We start from the raw sequence: 26,160 nt of genomic DNA on the forward strand, positions 1-26,160 counted from the left end.
GAACCCAGAGTCTATCAGTCTGACGACCACTAAGACTCTGAGAACCCAGAGTCTATCAGTCTCACGACTACTAAGACTCTGAGAACCCAGAGGGTATCAGCCTGACGACTACTAAGACTCTGAGAACCCAGAGTCTATCAGTCTGACGACTACTAAGACTCTGAGAACCCAGAGTCTATCAGTCTGACGACTACTAAGACTGAGAACCCAGAGTCTATCAGTCTGACGACTACTAAGACTCTGAGAACCCAGTCTATCAGTCTGACGACTACTAAGACTCTGAGAACCCAGAGTCTATCAGTCTGACGACTACTAAGACTCTGATAACCCAGAGTCTATCAGTCTGACGACTGCTAAGACTCTGATAACCCAGAGTCTATCAGTCTGACGACTACTAAGACTCTGAGAACCCAGAGTCTATCAGTCTGATGACTACTAAGCCTCTGAGAACCCAGAGTCTATCAGTCTGATGACTACTAAGACTCTGAGAACCCAGAGTCTATCAGTCTGACGACTACTAAGACTCTGAGAACCCAGAGTCGAGGCCAGGCGAGACCTCGAGGGCACAGTACAAATGAGCGCTGCCATTTCAGCGGGCGACGCAGCGAGAAAGGAGCACGCTCAATTTCGAGTTATTATTATTATTATCATTATTAGTCAAAATGTCATCTGGACCTATAATAACACAGACAATCGATCAGCTCTAACTGCATTCTCGCCTCAATTGGACTGTAAACAGTGAGCGTGGTGCACGGAAGCAGAAGTGTTGGCGCAGACATCCACTCTACAGTGGAAAGCCTGAACTATGGGCCGTCTGACCCAGAGTCGTATTAGTGGTCAGACTGATGGACTCCGGGTGGCCAGATTGATGCAGTTTGAACAAGGCAGACACTTCAGTTGGGTCTGCAGCACCAGACTCCATGCAAACATCCCAAATGGCTTTGTCAGGGGGTGAATCCTAAGCTCCCCTTTAATATAAACTATATTCATATATTTCTATTTTCCATATACTTGATGTGATACTATTTCACCCAAAATAATACAATGCTTTTCTTCTTTTTTTATATTAGCAAATATTCAAGAGCAAAACATTCTTGAATGTCTCCTCATATACTTCTAAAAGAGAAACAAAATAAATTAAATCCGTTTTTTTTGTACATACTTACATGATATGAATTGATGTATTGTTTTCCTTCACTCGAACCTTGAATTTATGGAAAACATTTTTGATGTGAAAAAGGCTGCAGCTGTTCGGTTATGAAATTAGCACACTGGTTTCCCTTGGAGACGGGATGGTTGGTACAGAAAATAAATGTTGAAAAAAAAAAAGTAACACAAACATGAAACAAGTACCTCTTCGTAAAGATGAAGAACAACTGTGATTTTACCCCCCACCCCCCGTATCAAAACATATCTTGGACTTTGTAATGGTTGATATCATAAAAACGGTAAACGTAAAATATCATTTTGCCACAGTTTTTTGTTTGTGTGAATATAAAAAAGAATAGGCTAACCTCTTTAGAGGACACATTAAAAAACAAAAAACAAGCGACTTCAGCAATACTTAACATGAAAATATATAGTGAGCCACACGTAGTTCAAAAGCAATAAGCAGAAGAATCTTCGCTAGGTTAGGATTGTCCTCTACCGCTTCCCGTCCGCACGTTTGACACTTGTCAGTAAACATGTGCTGCACTTCACAAGCCCGGGTGCGTTTGTTTTACGCCTGCCCTCGTCCTACAAACCCTGCCTGGGACTCTGGCAGTCCTTCAGTCTCACGAGCAGACTGTTGCATTGCTGTCATTGCATGTAGTTCCATCCCTCCATCATGTCCCAGTCCTCCAAACTAAACGCCTCCGCTGTCTCGTCCTACTCCGTGGCAGTAGCCAGGGGGCGCTACATGTTGTAAGCCACGTAGATGGGGTCCAGCTGGTCGGCCAGGAAGCCGTCGCGCAGGTGCATGCGTTGCTTCTCGCCGCGGGAGTTGATGGGGATGACGCCGATGTCCACCACCACCACCACGCCCACGATCAGGTAGTGCTCCTCCAGAACCACGTTGGTGACCAGGGGCACCAAGTCCAACGCCTCCTGCTCCGAGCCCTCCAGCTCCACCACCACCACCAGCAGGTTGGTCCACGTGAACACCGCGCTGCAGCCAGAGGAGGAGAAGAAGTACCACTCAAATTCACATTTCACTTTTTTTACATGAAGCAATATATCAACGTCCTAATGTGAAGCTCACGTTGAAGCATGTATCTTGAGATATGATGCTTCCCTGTCTACCAACACGAGGGTTGCAGGTTCGAGCCCCCGTGTTACCTCCAGCTTTGTCGGGCGCCCATACAGGCACATATTGGCCATGTCTACGGGTGGGAAGACGGTGGGGTATGTGTCCTGGCTGCTGCACTAGTGCCTCCGCTGGTCAGCCTGTTCAAGGGGGAAGAGGAACTAGGTGGTTCCCAACCTTTAGGGTCACGACCCTAAGTGGGGTCGCCTGGAATTCAAATAGGGTCGCCTGATTTTTTTTTTACACTAGACTCAATTTAATACTACCGAAGATTAGGGTCACTTGCCATATATTTTTTAATTTTTACTTATTTTTTAGTTCTGAGTTTAAGTGATGATCTCTAAGATTTCAGCTTTGTTCTCTTTGGTGACACCTATGGTGATAAGCAGGTGACATCCAAACAGACATTATGTGACATTACTAATGTCACATAATGTCACTATATACTGCAAACGTGCTTTAAAAAAATCCACTTTAGCTCACAGGCTTCTACAGTACAGCAGATAAATAAGTCAAAAGGAAGGCGTCTGTCATGTCAGTCTGTCCCGGCCGAACACGACCTGAATCCCCCCGGCGGGACCACCAGGTGGCGATGTGGAGCTCCTCACTCACCACTCTGTGATGCTCTTGTGCGTCCGGATGACAGACGTCTCGATGTCGATGGGATGGTAGCGCATCCCCCGCAGCTCCATGGCCTCGTCCAGAGCCCCCACCACGTACAGGGCGTCATGTCGCTCTACACGCACACACACGCACACGCACACACAGTTAACTATCGACACCACAGCCAGCGAGACCAGCCAGCAAATAGAGCAGCTTCACTTTTGACTCAATTTACACATTTTAAAACTGACAGTTGACACACCTTTAACACTACATACATATTATATGGTAAATGGACGACATTTATATAGCGCTTTTATTCAAAGCGCTTTACAATGTGCCTACATTCACCCATTCACACACCGAAAGGCGTGCAGCTGCCACGCAGGGTGCTGGCACAGCCATCGGGAGCAATTTGGGGTTCACTGTCTTGCCCAAGGACACTTCGACATGCGGACTGGACGAGCCGGGGATCGAACCACCGACCTTCAGATTAGTGGATGACCCGCTCTACCTCCTGAGCCACAGCCGTTCCTGTATTATACATCAAACCTACTTCTACTACTTCTGCTCTCACTACAACAGTAACTACAGGAAGGGGGGGGAGACTTATTGTCACTTCAACCTTTTGCACAGCAGCCATTTTGTGTCTAAAAGGCAGGAAGTAGGTGCAAGCAGAACATTAATGAGGGTTTCCAACTTCCAATAGATGTAGGTGTTCCAGTGCTGGGGCCCTCATTAATGTGTTGCTTGCACCTGCGTTACTCCTTTGCCTTTTAGACACAAAATGGCTGTGTGAAAAAGGCAGATTGTGGTCCCTGTGCTTACCGCCGCTGGCGTCGGTGAGCTCGGTCCTGCGGAGGAAGCCCAGGTAGCCGGTGCGAGCCCAGACGGTCTGCGTGTCTCCGAAGCTCAGTCTGGAGCTGAAGTGGTCCGACTGCAGCGCCTCGTCTCCGTACACCGTGAAGTAGCCGCTGGCGTTATGACCGCTGTGCACCCAGATCTGCAAACACAGTGTCACACGTTACAGCGCACACAGTGGCTGTCCACTTCTGCCCCACTATACACTCTGTAAACACAGCCTCACACGTTACAGCGCACACAGTGGCTGTCCACTTCTGCCCCACTATACACTCTGTGGAGTTTGACTCCAATAGGACGAGACCATTATGAAAAAGTCATAATAATGATTTATTTTCATTATTGATTAAAACTGCATTCAGCAATGTTTTTGTGTTAGAATAAGTGTTAAATGGCTCTATATTCTGACAGCAATCACTGAAATAGAATGTTTGGTCAGTGACTTGAAACCCCCAACCCCCCCACTGTCCTCTATCTCTCTCCTGTAGTCCTGCAGGCAGGGCGGACGTATCTCGTAACTCATGAGACTATGGAACAAATCCATATAGTCCTTTGTAGGCATCGCAATTGGACCTTCCGTTTCTCAGAAAATGTCAACTTTTCTCTGATTGGATAAAAATTGGCGCTGAACTCAAACTATCTAATCAGAGAAAAGTTGACATTTTCTTCGAAAGAGAAGGTCAGATCGTGACCCTTACAATCCCGCAATCGCTGAGTCTCTACGAGTTATGGTTGCGGATATACGTCCACCCTGCCTGCAGGACTACAGGAGAGACCTGGGGGCTCTATTTTCCCACAGGCCTTAGGCGCAGAAACTGGCCTTAAACGCAAAAAAAAACGCACCTTGCGCCTGCCTCGGAAAGATAGCAACATGGTTTTAGGCGACCAAATGCGCTGTAGGATAAACAGGCGTGGTGCAGTGGCAGAATAGGCCAGAATGGGCGTTTCGGCCTTAAATACCGGCCTAATGATATCTTCCCTCCTGGCGTTAATTTAGCGCTTTGCGCTTTTGAAAACCAGGCCGCGGATATTCCAGGCACAGTTGCTCTGCTCTGTGCCTCTGCTCTGCTGATCTCTCTCTCTCTCTCACTCCCTCGTTCAGACAGGGACACACAAGTCCGATAGAAAAAAGAAGGTGTTGTACTGTACATAGTATAACAATGTATGTTGTTGCATCATCCTACCTGTGCAGTGGGGGACAAGAAAAGGCGAGAGAAAACGAGATCATTCTGCCCAAACAAATGTTCACTGCCTGGCTTCCAAAGCCACAAATGTGAAATCTCCCAGCATGCATTGGGCTAATCCATTTCGCTAATAAATTGCAACCAAATGAGCCGAAATAGATAGAAAGGTAGATCTAAATAATGTGTAATGTTAACACAACCTGCAATTGTAAACATAGCAACCAAATGAGCCGAAATAGATAGAAAGGTAGATCTAAATAATGTGTAATGTTAACACAACCTGCAATTGTAAACATTTCAATATTGGACCAAATAAAACATTGAAATGAAAACACAACCCTATGTGAAACATATATGTCATATTGGGGCTATACTGTATATATCCCTTGCAGATTTAACGTGATTTAGATGAGTGACAGTGTAACGCAGTTCTACTGTCATGTCCTGCTGTGATGTCCGCTCCAATAAATTGGCCCTACTTCACATTTTAGTTTTACAATAAAAACATAATGTACTTTACATAATGTAGGCTATATTTATGTGCATCATCCTACCTGTGCAGCAGGGGAGAAGAAAAGGTAGCAAAACGATATCATTCTGGACAAACTTTCACCAATCTAATCTCATCATAGGGATAGGCTATATTTTTCTAGCTGATGCGTTTAGAACATTCTTTTCACTTTGATCTTGCTATAGTGTAGTGTATTTACATGCTTGCAGTATTTAAACTGCAGTTAGATTGGTTTGAGAATAATATGGAATAATAGCCTATATATGGAGACAGACAGAGGAGATATCAGAGCCCTCGGCTTTTCTGAAGCCGGACTGGATCGCTCCGTGGAATTGGAGCTGAAAAGTGAAGCATGCGATTCGTTTACTGCACTTCCCCAATGAGCACATAGTGCATAATTGTATGCTTAAAAGGCGTGGTTATAATGCTTAAGGCCCCGTGTAGTGCCGACACCAAGATATCGAGTGCGCTGGTCCACACCCACTAATCTGGGCTGCGCCTGGCACTAAGCGCAGTTTATAGGCCGATGCAACGATAGAGCCCTAGAGGGCAGTGGGGGGTTGGGGGTTTCAAGTCACTGACCAAACATTCTATTTCAGTGATTGCTGTCAGAATATAGAGCCATTTAACACTTATTTTAACACAACAACATTGCTGAATGCAGCTTTGATTTGTGGATTATGTTCTTGTCTAATCGATTAGTCGTTTGGTTTATAAAATGTCACAAAATGGTGAAACATGTTGATTATTTTCCCCCAAAAGCCCAAGATGACGTCCTCAAATGTCTTCTATTGTCCTGATAGAAGACGAAAGAAACCAGGACATAATTCACATTTAAGAAGCTGGATCGAGAGAATTTTCATATTTTTTTCCTTTAAAAATTTGTCTAAATGATTAATCTATTATAAAAACAGTTGGCGATTATAGATTAATTTTCTGTCGATCAACTAAAGGATTAGTTGACTGCCTTTGCTTAAAACATTACATCTTACAGGATATTATAATTTGCATTTTGTAAATATTGAGCACTAAACACCAAATCACCTTTTTGCTTTTCAAACTTGTTTGAGGGCTTTTGAGAATGAAACCTTTCATATCTTAATTGACTGTAAACTGTAAACCAATTAAGGACTACATGTAGTACAGTTGTGACTCTTTTAAGTCCTACTTAAAATAAATAAATAAATAAATAAATAAATAAATAAATAAATAAATAAATAAATAAATAAATAAATAAATAAATAAATAAATAAATAAAGGGAGGAAAGGGAGTTCTTTGGATTGTGGCTCTTCCAAAGATTTTTTATTTTTTGTCAGTGTGGCTCCTGAGCAGGGCAAGGTTGCGTACCACTGCTCTAAACAGTAAAGAATGCATTTAGGTCAGAAAAGTGAGTAGACTGACATCACTTTACACATTTTCTGGGTAATGAAGTTGAACTTTAAAAAATTCTGACTTTTTTCTCCTGCTGCCACTTGGGGGTGCCAATTATTATTATTATCTTGGCTTGTGTTAACTGTGAAGTGGTGAGTTGTTGGTGTTCATTCTAACCTCGCCCAGGTGCGACTCTCCCATTGGTCCCTTGGTCTCTGGGTTGGCGATGATGATTCGAACCCCAGGCAGGATCTATTGGTACCAGACACCACAGCACACAGTTAACTACAGAATACATTCACATAAATATCAACATTTTATTTTATTTATTTATTTTGAGGGACAATGCATAGTAATGAAGATCACTGATGCACAGATATGCATCAACTTAGACCCCTCAGCTGTCTATATGTTCTCTGAGGGGAGGCCCACTCTCCCACACTTTGAAAACCCCTGGTATGGGTATAGTACAGTATAGTACATACAGTACAGTATTATGAACAATTAATTATTTGCCTCTGTGTCAAAACACTCACCTTCCCAGACTCCATCAGTGGCAGGCTGTGTGGCGACCCCCTCTCCACTAGTCTCACCCTGTAGAGGAAACCACAGTTCATAATCAATCAATCAATCAATCAATCAATCAATCAATCAATCAATCAATCAATCAATCAATCAGACTGTCATTGATCAAACCTGTGACCTCTGGATGTAACTGATTGTGTTAAATGGGATATGATATAATCTCATACCGATCACAGGCCCCTGAATTGAATTCAATCGTATCATGGCAGACTTTGTGATATCAGCAAATATCATATCGTTGTCCAAAGGATCGATACTAGGGATGTTCATCAGTTATCGAAAATCGATAATTGATCGTTAAGGAATGGAATCGATCATGTGGAATTCTTATCGATTATTGTTATTATTAAAAAAAAATATATATATATATATATATATAGGCTATATATATATATATTTTTTTGCGAATTAGGTTTGGGTGGAATTCGTTCCTCCTCGCCCCACTCAATTGCACAGCCGACTAACGTGAGGTGGAGCTTCATATAGTCTCTAGTTTTCTGGCTGGGCACGGGCCTTTGTGCCAACATAACCGTTTTAAACATGGGGAATTCACACGGGCATGCGCCGGGGACAGCAGTGTTGGAGAGGAGACACATTGAAATAAAGAGTTCATTGAGGAGAACACGTTGTCTTTCGTATTTTCTGCCATAGGCATTCATTTTGTAAAAAAAATAAATATATATATATATATATATATATATATATATATATATATATTTATTATTATTATTATTATTAATATGATCGATAATCGATAATTGATGGTTAATTTTCCTCGATTTTCGATTTTGGACATTTTTCAAAATGAACATCCCTAATCGATACAATATCGTATCGTGATGAAACTTCCCACCCTTAGTACCACCCTCGCTACTAATCTATTATCATATATTTCCATAGCCTCACAATATAAAGCAGAAACAAAAGTGCTAGAAAAGTGTCTTAAAACAGGCCGGTTTGAATCAACAGTGATTACATGTAATCAGGCACAGCTATATTTATACACAGGACAACTGAGTTGCTTCATGTACTGTGACTTCTCTATGATGATCATGACCGCACCATGCTTGTATGTCTTTGCATTATGGAGCAGACACAGGCTAAGGCTACACTGGAAAACATGTCCATCATTTTGTGTTACTGTATATTCAGCCTTCAAATCTTATTTTTCTTAAATAAGCGGCAGGTCTACCCACTTCTCCACAGACCACTACACCACTGCTGCTGTCCATCTCCTCAAATTGCCATCATCTCACAACCCTGAGACATGCAGGGGCTGCTGTCCATCTCCACCGCCTGGAAACTGCCAACATCTCACCACCCTGAGCATACTGGCACTAATGTTGAGTCCCACAGCATTTTTCAGAGGTTCACTGAGTCCCACTCTCTGCTCTGAAAGTCAGAACTCTGGCAAACAAATTGTGGAGGCTTCCACTTTACTATTTATGGTGTCGCACAGTATGGAATGTGAGTCAGACTGAATTGGATGGGTTTTTAAGTACATCTTTTCCAGGGAGCAAGTGTTTTAGAGTAAGTGGAAAGGCTGCGAGTGTGTGACAGTTGGGATGTCAAGTAACATGCCTGAAAATGTCATATTGTCTTTAAGAAACTTTCAGCTGGCAGAGTCTCTCGTTATATTGAAAGTTTAGCCTATAAGCCCCCAGAGCGACATTTCATAGCTGTTGAACAAGCCTTGCATGTGAATAATAATCTTTACCGAGTGATAATAATCTTTACCGGCGACTTTATTCTGGGAAAGTTTGCTCAATGTCAGCAACGCCTTGCTTCACATTCACAAACCTCCACACATTCACACCTGGGTACCAGCCTAGTTAAATGTATCAGTCTGGACTCCAACGTCCACAGCCATTTCAGTGGGCGGGAGCACTTGCCTTGACAGACAACTCCTTCAGCCAATCAGCTTTGCCAAATCCAATCCAAGAATGGGGAAAATGTCTGGAGCATACTCTTGTTCTTGTTTAATTGTTGTTGTTGAGTCATGTCTGCAATGGACCCTTCTCACGGGGGCCATTTTGTGTCGAAAAGGCAGGGGAAAAACAGGTGCAAGCAACACACTAATGAGGGTTTCCAACTTCCATGATTGGAATTTGGAAACCCTCATTAGTGTTTTCCTTGCACCTGTGTTTATTCTGCCTTTTCGACACAAAATGGCCCCCGTGAGAAGGGTCTATAACTGCACTTATGGCTGTGTTTACTCTACTAACGTTAACGTTACAGATCGTTGCTTCGGGAGCCGCCATACTGTTTTGCCAGCCTGATTGGCCAGTTATGTTGTCAACTACGAGGCAGGTCCCTGATTGGCCAGTTACGTTGTCAACTACGAGGCAGGTCCCTGATTGGCCCGTGGACTTTGTAATTTCTGGAAATCACTGGGGGGCGGGTTGGAGTGTGTTTTTTGTTTCTGAATGCAGAAATCTCTGCTGGCTGTTATTTTTTACCAGGGATATTATGCTTCAGTAAAGTAGAAACCATAACCTTTAACCTTTAACAAATCAATCAGAGACTTGTGGAGTGTGAGGTGTGTTTTGTTAAGCTTACCTGTCGTGCCGTAGTGCTCTCATGTCAACAAAAACCGTTGTGGGGTCCGGTCCTGAGGTTCCCTGAGGAACACCACAGACAACAAAGAGTTAACATGATGTCCCAGTACAACCAGTGCTGCATTACAACTGTACCATAACAACTACTTTCACTACTGCAACCAGTACTACTACTACTGCAACTACTACTACAGTACTGCACTGTGGATGCTGCTGCTCGTGCATGAGTGCTCACACAAGCTTTCCCTTCTCAGCAGACAGGAAGCTTTTGGTTGGAGACAGACCAAATTAACCCACAACTCTTCTACCACATATAGAAGGTGGTGGACAAAACAATGTGGAAACGACAACAGTGGGACATTTTTGTAGGGGGGAAAAAACAACAAAAAGAACCGTTAAACGTTCTGAGATGATCTCACCTGATCCACATGGAACCAGAAAGGAAGAGGAAGTGAAAGTGAGCGCATGTGAAAGGAAGATGGGAGAAAGAGGTGATGATGATGAGGTGGCTGAGGAAACACCTTAAATAAATCAGCACTGCTTTAATTAAATGATAATTAAGACTGGCTCATTTGCATTGGTCTATATCAGCTCTAGGTCAAATAATATTTGTAAATGCTTCTTAGTGTTTGTTTTCACCCACTTGGAGGAGCGGATGGAGGGGGCGGGGCTTACCACATGAAGACAGTTCAAACAGTGTCAGGAGGCTGTCAATCACAGAAAACGACACTGAATTGCCTTAAAACACTTTATTGTGATTGGGGGGGAAATCTGGGAAATATTTTGTAGCAAAGCCAACATAAGGAGGATAAAATTATCTCTGAAAAGGATTTGTAAATATTACTTGACACAGGTCTGGTCTATATCCTATAATGTGACCTTTTTGTCTTGTAGATATCAAATAAATTGGTTAATCCTGTGTTGAGCATTGTGGGCACCTGCTTGTGGGTACAAGAGTGAACATTTAGAAGAAAAGTGAGCTAGAGGAAAATAAAGAGAGAAAGACCGCCGTTCCAACCTCTCTCTTCCTCCATCATCCCTCCATCCTCTCTCTCTTTCTCTGAGAAAGACTGTACGCACACAGACAGAACAGCATGCTGGGAAGGCTGAGTCAGAAGGCCACAACCCAGACAGACAGTTTAATATATGGTTGAACCCTGAATAAATTGATACAAAATGTTTTGCAATGGATTATGGTACCATTGGGCATGCTAAATAAGAAGAATAGAGGCAAATCTGAGGACTTGAAAGGGGTCATTTTCAAGATGGCTATATCTCAATTACTCTTCAACCTAGAAAGGTGTTTTGGTGTTTAACCCTAGGTTTTAGGGCTCAAGGAATACAATTGGATCAGTGAAATTACCATCAGTTAATTATTTATTGACAAATCCAAGATGGTGACCAAAGAGGGCCGCCATTTCCGGTAAAAATACGTCACCATGAAGTTCCCCAGTTGATTACTTTCATTAAGACCACACTTTTTTTGTATTACAAGTTCTCTGAAATTGCTGGGATCACACTGAACGCATGAAAGTTCATTTGAAATGAGAGCGTCGGTTACTGGCTGTTACATCATTCTGCTGATTGTGTAGGAATGAAGGTGTATGTTTTAGTCGTTGGATCATAATGGCACACCGAACACCACTGCGTATACAGTACAAAAACCTACCACTGCCCTAGCCGGCTACCCCTCAACCCTTAGTCTAAACTGTCCTACCCCTCAACCCTTAGTCTAAACGGTCCTACCGCTCAACCCTTAGTCTAAAACTGTCCTACCGCTCAACCCTTAGGCCTCTTTCTTCCCAAAAGCGGTAATTTTGCGTTTGCGCTCGTTTAACGCGGTGCGCAATGCAAATTGGGGGCGGACACAAGCGCATGCTTGTGATATTGTACTGGGCATTGGCTGCCACATGCCAAAGCAGGCATTTCAGCGCTAAAATGTGGGATAGATGGCATTACCCTATCGTCAGCAGCGCGCAATTATTAAGAGCTAAGAGCTCTGAAAAGGACCTCTTACGCGAAAATACCTCTCTGCGCTGGGCGCTCTGCACGGAGATTACGGCTGCGCTCCCAGCGCAGACAGGTATTTGCGAGTGGAAAGTGGAATTCCTTTTGGATATTTCATTAAGCACAGCCTTGCCACGCCAAAGACATCAAATTATGCTGCAAAAATTGGGTATTAGCAGATAATTCAGTGAGGCAATCAACTATAACTCACAGAGAAACTTTTATCACATCGCAAAGAGGGAAATGAATTGAGAACACTTGTGGGAAAATGGACATAGGCTATTTACCTTCATAACCCGAAGGGTCATTGGCACCACAGACGATCTGTCAATAAGCTCCCTCTGTACTCGCACGAGTGAGTACACTCTATTACGCATGGAGAGAATTACAGCATATTGCATGCCTCGGGGAGGCAACCTCGCGCAAACAACCATTGCGAGACGTGAATGTGATTGGTTTTGATTGACGTAATGCCCAGCCTTGCCTGGCCACGCCTGTGAATAATTCTGGTAGTTAAGACCGCCCAAATCCCGTTTGCACAGGCATTTTGGGGCGCAGATGATTTTTGGCAGAATTGGCACGGCTCTAATTTGCGTTTGCGACAGGTGCCGCGAACATTTCCGCATGCCCGCCGAGAATTGCATCCCCAACATATTTCGGGGCTTAGAAATCAGGGAGGTCACGTCTACCAGACAATTATATCACTTTGAATCAGTTACATTTCTGTATAAATCATTACAAGTAGCTCCCGTGAGGTGGGGATGTTTTTTTTTCCTGCCTTAGTCTAAATCCTGTGTGGAGGTCAGCCGTCCTACCCCTCAACCCTTAGTCTAAACCACACATGGGGAAAATACAGCCCCCACTGTGTGGCCCGCGATGGAATTGTAAAAAGAAAAAGAAAAAAGTACAGTGCACCTGAACGCAACATGCATAAGTGTCAAACTGTTCATGTCATTCAGGCCAATACTCCACTTCTGTTATAGCATTTCAGTCTGGAATATGGAATATCTTTCAATAATCTTTATGACTAAAAGGCTAAAAGTAATCTCATGTGTAAGAAATGACTGTTCTACATTGAAGTAGAAATTTAAATAATTAACTTGTTTTTGGATTTATTTAGTTTCAAGAGTGCATTTTTGTTCGTGTGACCCTCAACACAGGCTTTGAGAATCGCCGGCCACTTACCAATACTTATGCTAAAATTAACCCACTTTTTTTTTTTTTTTATGTTTTTTTCCCCCCGATTTTTTATCCCATTTTTATCCCCCGTTTTAGTGCTCATTTGAATTACTCAATCCTGGTTGCTACTCCATCCTCTGCCGATCTGGGGAGAGCCGAGACTGATTCCATGCATCCTCCGAGACATGGGCAGTCAAGTCAGCCGCTTCTTTTCACCTGCCCGAGGAAGCTTCACCGGTAGGACATAGCACGTGGGAGGCCCACGCTATTCCAACCAGTTCCCCTCCCTCTGAACAGGCGCCCTTAACGATCAGAGGAGGAACCATATAAGCAACCAGGATGTTGCATGTTTTTGTGAAGGGGGTTCCTATATGAAGGAGACCCCCGGGAGGCACGGGGAGAACATGCAAACTCCACACAGAAAGGCCATTTTGCCGACCCCCACCCGGGTGGTGGGCACTCGAGGACATGCGGACGGGCACGCATTCCTTCAGTGTTCACATCGGCCCAGGTGGGAATCGAACCCACGACCTTCGAGCTGTGAGGCGATAGTGCTTACCACTGCACCACCGTACCTCCCTAAAATTAACCCACTTAACCCCATATTCTGGTTTATTTCATGAAAAACATTTCAGCTAGTGGAAATTCAAATTGGCTGGTAACTTTGAAATCTATAGCAGCCATATTGGCAGGTGGTCAAAAAAGTTAATTTCAAGCCCTGCAGGGAGAGCAGGTGGTGACATAGGAGTGAGAAAATATTGGTGTTTAAGACTGAATAATGACATCACAACTGTTAAATTAAAATGAGTTATTCCTCTAAACCTGGCTTCAAATGCCCCAAATCTTTCACGCCGTTCGGCCCTCAGCAAAATCTGGCAGCGAGGAATTTTTTTTGTGGCCGTTTCTATCATCAAAGTTGCCCATCCATGGGTTACGGCATGACAATATTTGTTTGGCCCCCGGCAACAATCTGGGTTTCTCATGTGGCCCCCCATGAAAAATAGTTGCCCACCCCTGGTCTAAACCCTGTGTGGAGGCCAGCTGTTCTACCCCTCAACCCTTAGTCTAACTCTAAACCCTGTGTGGAGGTCAGCTGGCCTACCCCTCAACCCTTAGTCTAACTCTAAACCCTGTGTGGAGGTCAGCTGGCCTACCCCTCAACCCTTAGTCTAACTCTAAACCCTGTGTGGAGGTCAGCTGGCCTACCCCTCAACCCTTAGTCTAAACCCTGTGTGAAGGTCAGCTGATGAGCCATGTGCTGAGAGGAAGGGGAGGGGTGGGGGTACATGGTGGTTCCCTACCTGGTCAACAAGCTTCCCCAGCCTGTGAGGCTACAGCAGAAGAGAGGGGTGGAGGAACAGGAGCAAGACATTAAGGATGAGAGGAGGAAGGAAGGAAGGGAAGAAGGAAGGAAGGAAGGAAGGAAAGAAGGGACCAAGGAAGGAAGGAAGGAAGGAAGGGATGGAGGAAGGGAGGAAGGAAGGAAGGAAGGAAAGGACCAAGGAAGGAAGGAAGGGACGGACGGAGGAAGGAAGGGAGGAATGGATGAAGGAAGGAAGGAAGGAAGGATAGGATGAAGGAAGGAAGGAAGGAAGGAAGGATGGGATGAAGGAAGGAAGGAAGGAAGGATAGGATGAAGGAAGGAAGGAAGGAAGGATAGGATGAAGGAAGGAAGGAAGGAAGGAAGGATGGGATGAAGGAAGGAAGGAAGGAAGGATGGGATGAAGGAAGGAAGGAAGGAAGGATAGGATGAAGGAAGGAAGGAAGGAAGGAAGGATGGGATGAAGGAAGGAAGGAAGGAAGGATGGGATGAAGGAAGGAAGGAAGGAAGGATAGGATGAAGGACGGAAGGAAGGAGGGCGGAGACAAAACCAAGTATGAGATATGTGGGCGGGGTTATGGGGTTATAAACACAAGGAAGAAAGGACGGAAGAAAATGTCAAAATGGAAAACCGAAATAAATAAAACAAGCAGTCAGAAGTGAAAGGATTGTTAAGTCACATATTACCGTAGTCAATTGCAGCTGCTACAATGTGTTTGGTTAATTTAGGCTACGGTGTATAGCTCAGCGGTTATTCAAGTTATGAGACATGCAGTTGGAAATCATCTACTGTGCAACAACAGGCTTATAAATGATGTTGAATATAGCAAGAATATTTTGCAAAGTCTCTGCAACCTGTCATCTAGTCCCCCAAAAACATGTCGCTGCTGCTGCACCACAAGGAAGTGTCTTTTTAAAGACTGGGGAAGAACAGTTATGTCTGTGTATTTTTGACATTGTACAATGAGGCTTTAACAGGTTTAAAGCACCCAGGGGTCCTGAAAGTCAGTCAACACATTTACAGTTCCAGGGCAACGTAACCAGAATGGCAGCAAGGTGGTTTCTCCGCTACAGCAGAAAGACTAGCAGGAAAACCACCAATCTATCACCAAAGACTTCCCCTCTTGGAAAGCATCATTCTGTTACAGTGTTTACCTGCCTGACCTCAATGAAAATGTTGTGCTTACTTATCCGCTTCCCTCAGATAAAGAAAACAAACGCACCCCCTGGATCTAGCAGGCGCTCTGGTAAAACAGCACAGTTCACTGAAATCTAGCTTAACCCAAGAACACTAACGTGATTTAAAGTCACACCATCACTAACGTCGGGTGTTTTTCACCCGATGCAATATACCCCATAAAACATACTTCTCATCAAAATATCTTAAAGTACAACAATACATAGCAAATTGAGGTACTCTTCTTTTGTTTTTAAATGTGAAATATCACAAAAAACACAAGAAAGTTTATTATGGGGGACACTATAAAAAATATGTCAAATTCGGGAAAAATGAGGTAATCGTTATAAAAAAAATCCCCCCCCCAAAAAATCAGGAGCTCCCAACTTCTCCTTCGGTCCACCCATTCATGGGACTTGTGTGGTGAAAAAAAAAAAAAGTCACCACAATACCATTGTAACTAACCCGAAGATATTTACCCTCTATCACTAACGTCGGGTGAAAATCACCCGAACGCGTAGCCGGTAGAAAAAACCATGAATGGGAGCAGGGAAACAAACCTACATTCAATGACGTCAGTGAGCATCCTGAAGGTCCCTAAGGACCCGCCCACCTCAGACAGCAGCAAGACAATGAAAATCACGTGAATTCATTTGTCCGGGTGAAAATCACCCGACGTTAGTGTTCTAGGGTTAACAAAGAATCGCAGACCGTATAAATATATGGACGTAGCTTGCATGATGTCACCCATTGGTTTTGGAATCTTGGTTATTTGGAGCAAGAAGTGATGTGAATTTGGATGAGAAGAGCCACAGCGCAGGCTGCTATTGGTCCATGATCGGCGAGCTGTGAGATCACTGGACAGGCGACCTGTCAATCACGCCCCAAAACATACTCTTTTTTTTTATCATCTATTTGACTCAAAATGGGATCATAATTTACTAAATGAACATCGTGCTGTATTGAAGAAGACTTGAAACTGGTGATTGAGACCATAAACTCAAGTGAGAAGTAGGGTCATTTTCCCATTCACTTTGATGTAACCAGACTTCTTTTTGCAGCCAGTGGAGTCGCTCCCTACAGGCCATTCGAAAGAATGCAGGTTTAAGTTATTTCTGCATCGCCTTCACAAATGGAGCTATGACAATTCAAAGCCTGGATCTAGCAGGCGCTCTGGTAAAACATACCATTCACAGAAGCAAGCATCTTCAATTGAGCAAACTACACATGCCAGGGTATAATACACCATTCACACTACACAGGGTATAATACACCATTCAAACTACACAGGGTATAATACACCATTCAAATTACACAGGGTATAATAGACCATTCACACTACACAGGGTATAATAGACCATTCACACTACACAGGGTATAATAGACCATTCACACTACACAGGGTATAATACACCATTCACACTACACAGGGTATAATACACCATTCACACTACACAGGGTATAATACACCATTCACACTACACAGGGTATAATACACCATTCACACTACACAGGGTATAATACACCAATCACACTACACAGGCTATAATACACCATTCAAACTACACAGGGTATAATACACCAATCACACTACACAGGGTATAATACACCATTCACACTACACAGGGTATAATACACCATTCACACTACACAGGGTATAATACACCATTCACACTACACAGGGTATACTACACCATTCACACTACACAGGGTATAATACACCATTCACACTACACAGGGTATAATACACCATTCAAACTACACAGGGTATAATACACCATTCAAACTACACAGGGTATAATACACCATTCAAACTACACAGGGTACAATACACCATTCACACTACACAGGGTATAATACACCATTCACACTACACAGGGTATAATACACCATTCACACTACACAGGGTATAATACACCATTCACACTACACAGGGTATAATACACCATTCACACTACACAGGGTATAATACACCATTCAGACTACACAGGGTATAATACACCATTCACACTACACAGGGTATAATACACCATTCACACTACACAGGGTATAATACACCATTCAAACTACACAGGGTATAATACACCATTCACACTACACAGGGTATAATACACCATTCACACTACACAGGGTATAATACACCATTCACACTACACAGGGTATAATACACCATTCAAACTACACAGGGTATAATACACCATTCAAACTACACAGGCCAGGGTATAATACACCATTCAAACTACACAGGGTATAATACACCATTCACACTACACAGGGTATAATACACCATTCACACTACACAGGGTATAATACACCATTCACACTACACAGGGTATAATACACCATTCACACTACACAGGGTATAATACACCATTCAAACTACACAGGGTATAATACACCATTCACACTACACAGGGTATAATACACCATTCACACTACACAGGGTATAATACACCATTCACACTACACAGGGAATAATACACCATTCAAACTACACAGGGTATAATACACCATTCAAACTACACAGGGTATAATACACCATTCAAACTACACAGGGTATAATACACCATTCAGACTACACAGGGTATAATACACCATTCAGACTACACAGGGTATAATACACCATTCAAACTACACAGGGTATAATACACCATTCAAACTACACAGGGTATAATACACCATTCACACTACACAGGGTATAATACACCATTCACACTACACAGGGTATAATACACCATTCAAACTACACAGGGTATAATACACCATTCAAACTACACAGGGTATAATACACCATTCAAACTACACAGGGTATAATACACCATTCAAACTACACAGGGTATAATACACCATTCACACTACACAGGGTATAATACACCATTCAAACTACACAGGGTATAATACACCATTCAAACTACACAGGGTATAATACAACTTTCAAACTACACAGGGAATAATACACCATTCACACTACACAGGGAATAATACACCATTCAAACTACACAGGGTATAATACACCATTCAAATTACACAGGGAATAATACACCATTCAAACTACACAGGGTATAATACACCATTCAAACTACACAGGGTATAATACACCATTCACACTACACAGGGAATAATACACCATTCACACTACACAGGGAATAATACACCATTCAAACTACACAGGGTATAATACACCATTCAAATTACACAGGGAATAATACACCATTCAAACTACACAGGGAATAATACACCATTCACACTACACAGGGAATAATACACCATTCAAACTACACAGGGTATAATACACCATTCAAATTACGCAGGGAATAATTCACACTACACAGGGTATAATACACCATTCACACTACACAGGGAATAATACACCATTCAAACTACACAGGGTATAATACACCATTCAAATTACGCAGGGAATAATTCACACTACACAGGGTATAATACACCACTCAAACTACACGGGGTATATTACACCATTCACACTACACAGGGTATAATACACCATTCACACTAGACAGGGTATAATACACCACTCAAACTACACGGGGTATATTACACCATTCACACTACACAGGGTATAATACACCATTCACACTACACAGGGTATAATACACCATTCAAACTACACAGGGTATATTACACCATTCACACTACACAGGGTATAATACACCATTCAAACTACACAGGGAATAATACACCATTCACACTACACAGGGTATAATACAGCATTCAAACTACACAGGGTATAATACACCATTCACACTACACAGGGTATAATACACCATTCACACTACACAGGGTATAATACACCATTCAAACTACACAGGGTATAATACACCATTCACACTACACAGGGTATAATACACCATTCACACTACACAGGGTATAATACAGCATTCAAACTACACAGGGTATAATACACCATTCACACTACACAGGGTATAATACACCATTCAAACTACACAGGGTATAATACAGCATTCAAACTACACAGGGTATAATACACCATTCAAACTACACAGGGTATAATACACCATTCAAACTACACAGGGTATAATACACCATTCAAACTACACAGGGTATAATACACCATTCACACTACACAGGGTATAATACACCATTCACACTACACAGGGTATAATACACCATTCAAACTACACAGGGTATAATACACCATTCAAACTACACAGAGTATAATACACCATTCAAACTACACAGAGTATAATACACCATTCAAACTACACAGGGTATAATACACCATTCACACTACACAGGGTATAATACACCATTCAAACTACACAGGGTATAATACACCATTCACACTACACAGGGTATAATACACCATTCAAACTACACAGGGTATAATACACCATTCACACTACACAGGGTATAATACACCATTCAAACTACACAGGGTATAATACACCATTCAAACTACACAGGGTATAATACACCATTCAAACTACACAGGGTATAATACACCATTCAAACTACACAGGGTATAATACACCATTCAAACTACACAGGGTATAATACACCATTCAAACTACACAGGGTATAAAACACCATTCAAACTACACAGGGTATAATACACCATTCAAACTACACAGGGTATAATTAAGCAATATAGCATGAGAGCAAGTGTGTTGTGATGAATATATCACACTGATAAGCTGTTATCCCACGAGGCCGCAGGCCGAGTGGGATAACAGCTTATCAGTGTGATATATTTCACAACACACGCTGCTCGAGTGCTATATTGCTTTTATAAAACGGTTTCCAAGTATAATAATATAATAATAATAATACTATAAGTCCGACTGGCATGGTTTTTCTTTAAGAGTCAGTTGAAACACTACTGTAAGGCGGGACCTCTAGCAAGAAGATAGACGTGCGGGTGATTTGATTGGATCGTTCTGGAGACTGAAGTCGACATTGGCCAATCCTGGCGCTTGCTGAGAGCAAAGCCCGACCAGGGGCCGGTTGCACCAATGGCGGCGATTGAGCCAGGAAGACAGTCTGAATGAAATTGAATGTAACGTTCCCAATTCTATGTATTAACTTCTAAAAAACTAACGGCAACATTTTGGAAGGCTAAGCCACACAACTAGTTAGTTATAATCTAACGTCGTGCTTTCAAAGACAGCGAACTGGCGGTGTTACGACGAACACGGCTCAGTTGACCGCAGTTACGACGATGACGGTCAAAAAGGTCTCCGCGGAGATCTCTGTTACAGGCAGTTAAGACCAGTGTAAGACCAGTTGGTGCAACCGGCCCCAGAGCCGTATGCCGACACCAAGTAACGTACTTTTAGTAAGAGAGTTGCGCCATCATGCGTCCATAATGACTCATTGTACAAAGACTTGAAGGACTAGTGACCCTCCATACAGCAGATCAGGAGAAAGCTGTTTGGCTCGAGCGCAGTGCTGCCATTTAGTAAGAGAGTTGCCATGGTAACCAATAACCCATGGCCATGGGTTATTGAACTCGGTTACTGGAATTATACAATGGCTGTGAACCAATCAGATTGCTTGATTTGAGGTACCCATTTTATAATACACCATTAAACTACACAGGGTATAATACACATTGTTACACCATCGTTGTGGGACTTTCTTTAGCCCTGTTCCAAGCCGCTCCCTATTACAGAAAGAGTGGACTATATGTGTTGGCCATTTTGTATTAGTGTCCGAATTCTCAACTGTTAATTTAATTCACAATAGCCCACTTTAAAATACCCACAATGCACTGCAATGTCTGCTGAACAGTGGAATGTACCCTACATTTTCTCCCATATACCACAATGCAATGCGGTCATGTTTTTTAAAGGAGAAGAAGAGTGAGGTAGTGTCCGAAACTTGTTTGACCCTTCCCCATATAGTTCACGATATGATGAAAACCACATGGGATTTAGTGAGGGAGTGAAGGAGGGAAGCATTCTGAACACAGCTAACTTCTACAGCACTTCTGGCCCAAACAGAAGAGAAGAAAAAGAAAGGGTGAGAAGGTCGAGGAACTGTGACTGACCTGCAGGCAGATGGCCAGGTTGACCCTGCAGCCGAAGGAGGTGCTGACAGCGCGCGGGTGGAGGCCCAGGTCTTTGAAGAGTTTGGAGAAGGACTGGGTCAGGGCGATTCTGGGACGCTCCTCAGCCACCACCACACAAGTCCTCACCCGAGACAGGTCCAGCCCTCGAGACTAAAAAAGCAATGCATTTTCTTTTTTTCTTTTCATTTTTTTAATATCTTTTCCCCAATTTCTTTATCCCATTTTTATCCCCCATTAGTGCTAATTTTTATTTATTTATCCTGATTGCTGCTCCACCCTCTGTCTATCTGGGCAGAGCTGAAACTGGCTCCATGCTTCCTCCGAGACATGGGCAGTAGCCAGCCGCTTCTTTTCACCTGACAGGGGAAGCTTCACCGGTAGGACATAGCACGTGGGAGGATCACGCTATTCCAACGAGTTCCCCTCCCTCCGAACAGGCGCCCCTAACGACCAGAGGAGGCACCACTTCAGTGACCAGGATATTGCATGTTTTGGTGAGGGGTTCCTATATGAAGGAAGCCCCCAGGGGGCAAGGGGAGAACATGCAAACTTCACACAGAAAGGCTCTTTTGACGACCCCAGTGCGGTGGGCACTCGAGGACATGCGGACGGGCACGCACTCCTTCAGCGCTCACAGCGTCCCAGGTGGGAATTGAACCCAGGAGCGTCTAGCTGTGAGGCAACAGCTCTACCACTGAGCCACCGTGCCGTGCCCCCCAAGCATTTCTTGCATTTCTTTTCTTGTCCATTTTTGTTTTGGTCTGAGTGAAACGTTCTATGGCCTCTCCTCATTCTGAATATAGCTGAATTGCTTGGTTTGACCAAGTAACACTTTTTATAAGGATTTTTTAAAATGTCTATGGCAAAATGAATGGCAGATGAATTCCCTTAAGCCAGTCACACCATCAACATGCTCAACTTTAATTGCCAACAGGAGTTGTTGGATAATGTTTGATTGGTGTGCCATGGCCTTTAGATCATATGCAGAACATGACTTTAGCACTCTATAATAGCTTTTATGTTTCCTGGGAAACTGGTGTTCCAATTATTTTTGGCCAATGAGTGTAAATACTTGGTGGAGTGGAGCGCCCCCTACCTTCAGCGAGTCAGTCTGCAGGCCCAGGCCCTTGGTGCAGAGCTCCATGACGCTGTAGGAGCAGAAGGTGTCGCGGACTTTGTACTGACTGACGGCCATCAGCCAGAGAGCCGGGTTCACCTCCAGCTCAGAGGGAGGGATCAGGATGGACTGGTGACCTGAGTACACACTGCAGACAGAGGTCAGAGGTCAGCTCAGAGGGAGGGGTCAGGATGGACTGGTGACCTGAGCACACACTGCAGACAGAGGTCAGAGGGAGGGGCCTAGGCATTTCATAATAGGACTTAAAAACACACCAACCCACCACTAACAAAAAAAAATTGAATAGAGCTACATCTATAGCCAATACACTAAAGGTGCACAGCACACTATCGCCTGCAGAGGGAGCCCATTATTCACTGTACAGCACAAGACAAGCTCTTGACACTCAAAGGCCTGCATCTCATATCACACTCCAACAGTCAATTACATCAAACTACAGAGTACATTTGACTTATGGAGAAACAGCCTTCTCCATAATACATTCACACTGTTACATATTCAGCACTTTGAACTTGAAAAATACACACAATTGCTTCCCATTCTTCAAGGCTGAGTCGATCTCTGCAGTGAGAGAGACCAAGGCTGCCTGACTGGCAATGTCATGTAATAATATAGCTTTGTTGTCTCCTTTGTTTCATCTTGCTTTTCAGACGGGAACACCACTGTGATATGTCCATACAGTACTGTCATATTGTTTTACATGTCCATACTGTAGTGTCATATTGTTTTATATGTCCATACTGTAGTGTCATATTGTTTTATATGTCCATACTGTAGTGTCATATTGTTTTATATGTCCATACTGTAGTGTCATATTGTTGTATATGTCCATACTGTAGTGTCATATTGTTGTATATGTCCATACTGTAGTGTCATATTGTTTTATATGTCCATACTGTAGTGTCATATTGTTTTATATGTCCATACTGTAGTGTCATATTGTGTTATATGTCCATACTGTAGTGTCATATTGTTTTATATGTCCATACTGTAGTGTCATATTGTTTTATATGTCCATACTGTAGTGTCATATTGTTTTATATGTCCATACTGTAGTGTCATATTGTTTTACATGTCCATACTGTAGTGTCATATTGTTGTATATGTCCATACTGTAGTGTCATATTGTTTTATATGTCCATACTGTAGTGTCATATTGTTTTATATGTCCATACTGTAGTGTCATATTGTTTTATATGTCCATACTGTAGTGTCATATTGTTTTATATGTCCATACTGTAGTGTCATATTGTTTTATATGTCCATACTGTAGTGTCATATTGTTTTATATGTCCATACTGTAGTGTCATATTGTTTTATATGTCCATACTGTAGTGTCATATTGTTTTATATGTCCATACTGTAGTGTCATATTGTTTTCCATCATATGAAGGGGGGTCTCTCTCTCTTTCTCAAATCATTACACTCTTTCTATTAGGGGTGTCACGATACACTCAGTTCACGATACGATACGTATCACGATACTGGGTTCACGATAACGATACGATACGATACGATTTTAACAATATTTTTTTAAACTTGAATAATGACAATATATGACTGGAAAAGTAGTATTTTATTTGAAATGCACAAATACAAAACATGCTGGGAAATTGTTATTACAATAACAACTAGAAAAAACATGAGATTGGAGATAAGGCTTATCTTGAAATAGAATGAGTTACACCGTCACTTAGATTTACTTTGAACTAAAAGGTTTCTCAGCAGTATAAATTCTCATTATGCATCTTCAGTTTTTCTTCAAACTCAAACAACAAGACTTTTCTTAGTCTATTTTTTATGCATCTTCAGTTTTTCCTGTCAAGTAAACAGTTTTGCCAGAAACTCAATTGAATGGTTTCTCTCCTGTATAACTTCTCATGTGTCTCTTCAGAGACTTGTTCAACTGAACTACTTTCCACACATTGAACTTCAACAAACAAAGACGTTTCTTAGTCTATTAAAAAAAAAAAAAAAAAAAAACAGCTTCTTTTTTTTGCGATATGAGATTTCATCTCAACGATACATATCGTGACGTTTTACTATCGCGAAATTTCGTGGGACGATATATTGTGACACCCCTACTTTCTATGGTAGACTCAACATGAGACTACGAGCAGTGTTGTGTGGTTAACACATTACAAAAGTAATATATTCATATATTACTTTTAGCAGTAACACAGTAATATAACTTATTACAAATAGGATTTCAGTACAGTGCACTCCTCTTATAGTGATCACCTTGGGATGGGTCAAATTGATCATTATAACTGATTTTTTTATTTTTCTTTATTTCTCATGCAGATTATTTTTGTGACATTTGTATAATGTATTACATGAATACAGCACATATAAAGTAAAGGAATGTTATTTGACTTTAAAAATCCATACAGTAAGTTAGGCCTCCAGATGATTCAAACACAGCGGTCTCGCGTAGACAGAGACGCCGCCATCTCTCCACAGACAGAGATGCCGCCATCTCTCCACAGACAGAGATGCCGCGATCTCTCCATATTCAGACAGACATGCACCGAGTATCACTGCTGTATCTCATTGGCTTTTTTGGTAGTTTGTAAGTAAAAAAAATAAAGAAAATTACTGTAGTTTCAAACATGTATTGAAACTACAGTATTGACTATTGATCACTATAAGTGAATGATTTAAACAGCATGTGTATAGGAATGATTCGGGACCAAGCTTTTTGATCACTATAAGCGGTTGATCACTATAAGCGGATTCCACTGCAATATTATACCCAGTTACTATGTCAAGTAATGCAAGTAACAACTTGAAACTGAGCTGCTGTCAGCTCCTCGTTAGGTTGCATTGAGTTACATTATGATGCATTCGTCTAGCTACCCAGTCAAAATGAATATTGGGGCGAAGGTAAAATAAGGGGGGGGGGTAAAAAAAAAATCATACAAATCGACAATCGTACAAAAATTGTTTTTGCTCCAAGTGAAATGTTTTATGGTCACTCACGATTCAGTAGGTCGCTGGTTGGCTTGGTTCCAGCCTTCAAACTCCATATAACTATCTACAGGATGGAGAAAGTGAATGGGGAACTCTCTTCCGGGGCAAGAGACGTCATGTGACTGCTCAGCTCTATTCCTTCTTTCTTTTCTTTTTAATCAAATCACATAATTTAAATAAAGATGCAATCATTTCCTAATCAAATTGTGTGTTTGTATGCAAATTACCACAATAGATGACAATAACTAAGTAAACGGATAACATTTAGAATTTTGGACGGTTTACACTGACTTCAGGGCGGTTTAAATTATTTTTCGGGATGGTTCTGAGACGGCGGTCATTCTGCGTTTGT

At 42.3% G+C, this 26,160-nt stretch overlaps 1 protein-coding gene across 1 annotated transcript in view; it reads right to left on the reverse strand.

The window, feature by feature from the left end:
* Positions 1 to 1,337: 1,337 nt before the first annotated feature.
* The window catches only part of LOC310792229 (disco-interacting protein 2 homolog C-like), a gene marked incomplete at its 5' end in the record, with an annotated part of 146,019 nt that continues 121,196 nt past the window's right edge, over positions 1,338 to 26,160 (reverse strand). The window contains 8 exons of the mRNA XM_083653958.1: positions 1,338 to 2,149; positions 2,900 to 3,023; positions 3,719 to 3,893; positions 6,996 to 7,070; positions 7,355 to 7,412; positions 9,963 to 10,024; positions 21,677 to 21,847; positions 22,794 to 22,962. Of these exons, the coding sequence (XP_083510084.1) occupies positions 1,897 to 2,149; positions 2,900 to 3,023; positions 3,719 to 3,893; positions 6,996 to 7,070; positions 7,355 to 7,412; positions 9,963 to 10,024; positions 21,677 to 21,847; positions 22,794 to 22,962 (1,087 nt within the window). The 3' untranslated portion in view covers positions 1,338 to 1,896. The remainder of the gene's footprint in view (positions 2,150 to 2,899; positions 3,024 to 3,718; positions 3,894 to 6,995; positions 7,071 to 7,354; positions 7,413 to 9,962; positions 10,025 to 21,676; positions 21,848 to 22,793; positions 22,963 to 26,160) is intronic.

The sequence above is a fragment of the Poromitra crassiceps genome (assembly GCF_964638095.1).
Source record: "Poromitra crassiceps genome assembly, chromosome: 17".
Classification (NCBI taxonomy): Eukaryota; Metazoa; Chordata; class Actinopteri; order Beryciformes; family Melamphaidae; genus Poromitra; species Poromitra crassiceps.